At 66.2% G+C, this 2,539-nt stretch overlaps 1 protein-coding gene across 1 annotated transcript; it reads right to left on the reverse strand.

Annotated features, from left to right (window-relative positions):
• Positions 1-562: 562 nt before the first annotated feature.
• FOXL3 (forkhead box L3) lies at positions 563-2,258 on the reverse strand. The gene is made up of 4 exons (XM_024763515.1): positions 2,102-2,258; positions 1,721-1,964; positions 1,229-1,397; positions 563-973 (listed from the first exon to the last, which is right to left on the reverse strand). Exons 1-4 carry the CDS (start codon positions 2,256-2,258, stop codon positions 563-565), a joined length of 981 nt encoding a protein of 326 aa, XP_024619283.1.
• Positions 2,259-2,539: the final 281 nt, after the last annotated feature.

Here is a 2,539-nt window from a genome sequence, read left to right on the forward strand (position 1 = left end):
CACAACACGAGATGCATTTGTCACTTCCAATCACATTACCCATAACAGGGACACAGTCAAAAACCTTGGGCAACATTCACGGGATTGATTAATAGCTGACTCGACCATCTGCGTTGTATTATTATTGCTGTCAGCTCTAAAGGAAGAGGCCCCCCAGCTTCACTGACTGGACACTTAGCTCATCGGCAGCTTCGTGCGCATCCGGCTCTGAAAGCAAACGCTCCGACGTTACCTTGACTCTAAGTGAATGTGACCCTGAACCCACGTTCTTCGTCCTCAAGCAGGATCACCCGGTGAGTCTAGAGCAAACCCTTAAGTCGACAAACGGGAACCCGATGGGTTTCATCTGAAGGGATAAAGCCACAATATGGAAATGAGTGCCTTTCATCAGATCGCCTTCTTTCCCTCCAACCTAGGCTGGTTTCAGCGTTGAGCCTGAGTCTGTGGAAGTTTGTGGGATGTGGCAGAGCCTCACTTCTCCACTTGAGGTGGGCCGAAACCACCCAGAAGACCCCAGACTGATTGGCTGCCAGCCCCGGAGGCGGAGCAGCCTCAGCCCCTCTCACATCGTCCAAAGGTGAAGGTTCATTTGCTGGGCCTCCCGCCGCGGGTATCTGCCCTCCTGCGCGTAGGGCGACCTGAGCCCGGGAAAGGGGTCGGGGGTGGAGAGTATGTAGTCGATGCTGAACTTGATGTCCCTGTGTGCCTCCTTCCCCAGGGCGGCGGGGCTGGCTGGGGTTGGGGCCTCGCGGCGGGGGACGGGGTTCCCCCTCGCAGTGGCCGGCTCAGGGGGACCCCGGGGCGCTTCCGCTTCTGCCGCGCGCGTCCCCCTCGCCTCCTCGAGTTTGGGGCCGCGCCGCCGCCGCCTCCGCCTGTAGTTGCCGTTCTCGAAAAGGTCCAGTAGCGACTCGCAGCCGCCGGCGAAGGTCCAGTAGTTGCCTTTGCCCTTCTCGTGGCCATGGGTCCGCGGCACCTGTGCGAGCGAGGGGCTCAGCGCCCGGCTGGCTCCCAGGTGCGACCCGCCCGCCGCGAGCGCTCATTCAGGGCCGCTTAGGGTGAGCCCTGGGCAGCCCTGGAACGACGCGCCCGGACCTGGGGCTTGGGGGTGTCGCCCGGTGAGCCGGTACACCCCCGCTCCCCCCGCCAATCAGGGATGACTTGGTCCAGGTGTCGCAAGACCTGGGACCCTCAGGGGCCGCTCGGGGGCGGGGGAGGGGAAGGGGCTCACCTTGACGAAGCAGCTGTTGAGGGACAGGTTGTGGCGGATGGAGTTCTGCCAGGCGCGCTGGTTGGCGCGGTAATAGGGGAACTTGCGCATGATGAAGTCGTAGATGCCCGACAGGGTCATCTTGCCTGTCGGGCTCTGCTGAATGGCCATGGCGATCAGCGCGATGTAGCTGCAAACAGGGGCGCTCAGGCCAGGCGGGCGCCGGAGGCGGGACCCCGGAGCGAGTCTGGAGCCTCCCCCGCCTGCCCTTCCCGGCCGGACCCGCTCTGCTCTGCCTTCCCCCAGGGCGCTGAGAACTCCCAGTGCCGCTCTGCGCAGACCCCAGAAGCTCTGCCTCACACCTGGGGGTTCCCCGGGGAGGGTGGAGAACCTTCTCGGCTACCTCCAGACGTGCGGACGAGAAGAGACCCCTCCCTCATCCCAGGCGGGTCTTGGCCCCCTCGCGGAGGAAGGCCGCTGTCCCCTGCGGCCCCGCCCCGGCTCCGCGGTCACCTGTACGCCGGCCTCGTGAGCCGCTTCTCCTCGTCCGAGCTGCCGGCGGGGTAGTCGTCTGCGTCGTAATTGAAGCAATTGTAGGGATACTGCGAACTGTCAAACATCGTGGTGCGCCGGACGCCTGCGGGGCCGCCGCTGCTGCCGCTTCCTCCGCGCCGCCCGCCGGCGCTCCAGGTCTGCGCGGAGGTTCTCGCTGGCGCGGCGCAGCAGCGTCTGAACTGCCGGCTGCTCTCCTCCTGAGCTGGGAACCCGGGTTTCTGGGGTCTCCCCGCCCGCCCCCACCCCGTCCTCTCGCATCCAATCCCGGAGCGGGGGGAGGCCCCAGTCACCGGTAGAGCGTCCGAGGGGAGCGGAGCGGGCTCGCGGTGGGCCTCTGACCGGCGACAGGAGGAGGGAGCCGCGCGCTGGGCGGACCGACGGGCGGGGCGCCCACCGTCACCACTCTGGCCTGATGCACCTCGCGCTTCCCGCGCCGGCCCCAGACTTCAGGGCAGAGCTCGCTGGGTCCCCCAAGCCTGGGCGTACCCCGAGACATGTAGGTTCTTCCCTGGCTCCTGGATCCCCATAGTGGGCTCCTGCGCTGCCAGGAGCCAGGCCACAGAGAGGGCGGGGCTACCGCCCCTCCCCACCAGGCTCTGCACCTCCGGCCTGCAGCCCCAGAGCAGCGGTGGTCCAGGGTGTGTCCTGCCTGGACACTGGATCAGAGCCAGGCCAGAGACACAGGGTCCAACACATCCTCCAGCGCCCTGTGTCCCCGACGCACTGTCTCTCACTGTCCCCTCCTCCAGGGGCCCGGTGCGGGGCTCTGAGCCCAGT

This window comes from Neophocaena asiaeorientalis, unplaced genomic scaffold, assembly GCF_003031525.2.
Source record: "Neophocaena asiaeorientalis asiaeorientalis breed wild unplaced genomic scaffold, Neophocaena_asiaeorientalis_V1.1 scaffold223, whole genome shotgun sequence".
NCBI lineage: Eukaryota > Metazoa > Chordata > Mammalia > Artiodactyla > Phocoenidae > Neophocaena > Neophocaena asiaeorientalis.

What these genes read in the sequence shown, in the direction of transcription:
- FOXL3 (XM_024763515.1), bottom strand. Translation starts at nt 2,258, where the DNA reads ATGTCTCGGGGTACGCCCAGGCTTGGGGGACCCAGCGAGCTCTGCCCT. An exon ending in GCTCCCTCCTCCTGTCGCCG is followed by an intron (nt 1,965 to 2,101) that starts GTCAGAGGCCCA and finishes CCGGGTTCCCAG; the next exon opens with CTCAGGAGGAGAGCAGCCGG. An exon ending in TCAACAGCTGCTTCGTCAAG is followed by an intron (nt 974 to 1,228) that starts GTGAGCCCCTTC and finishes TCGCTCGCACAG; the next exon opens with GTGCCGCGGACCCATGGCCA.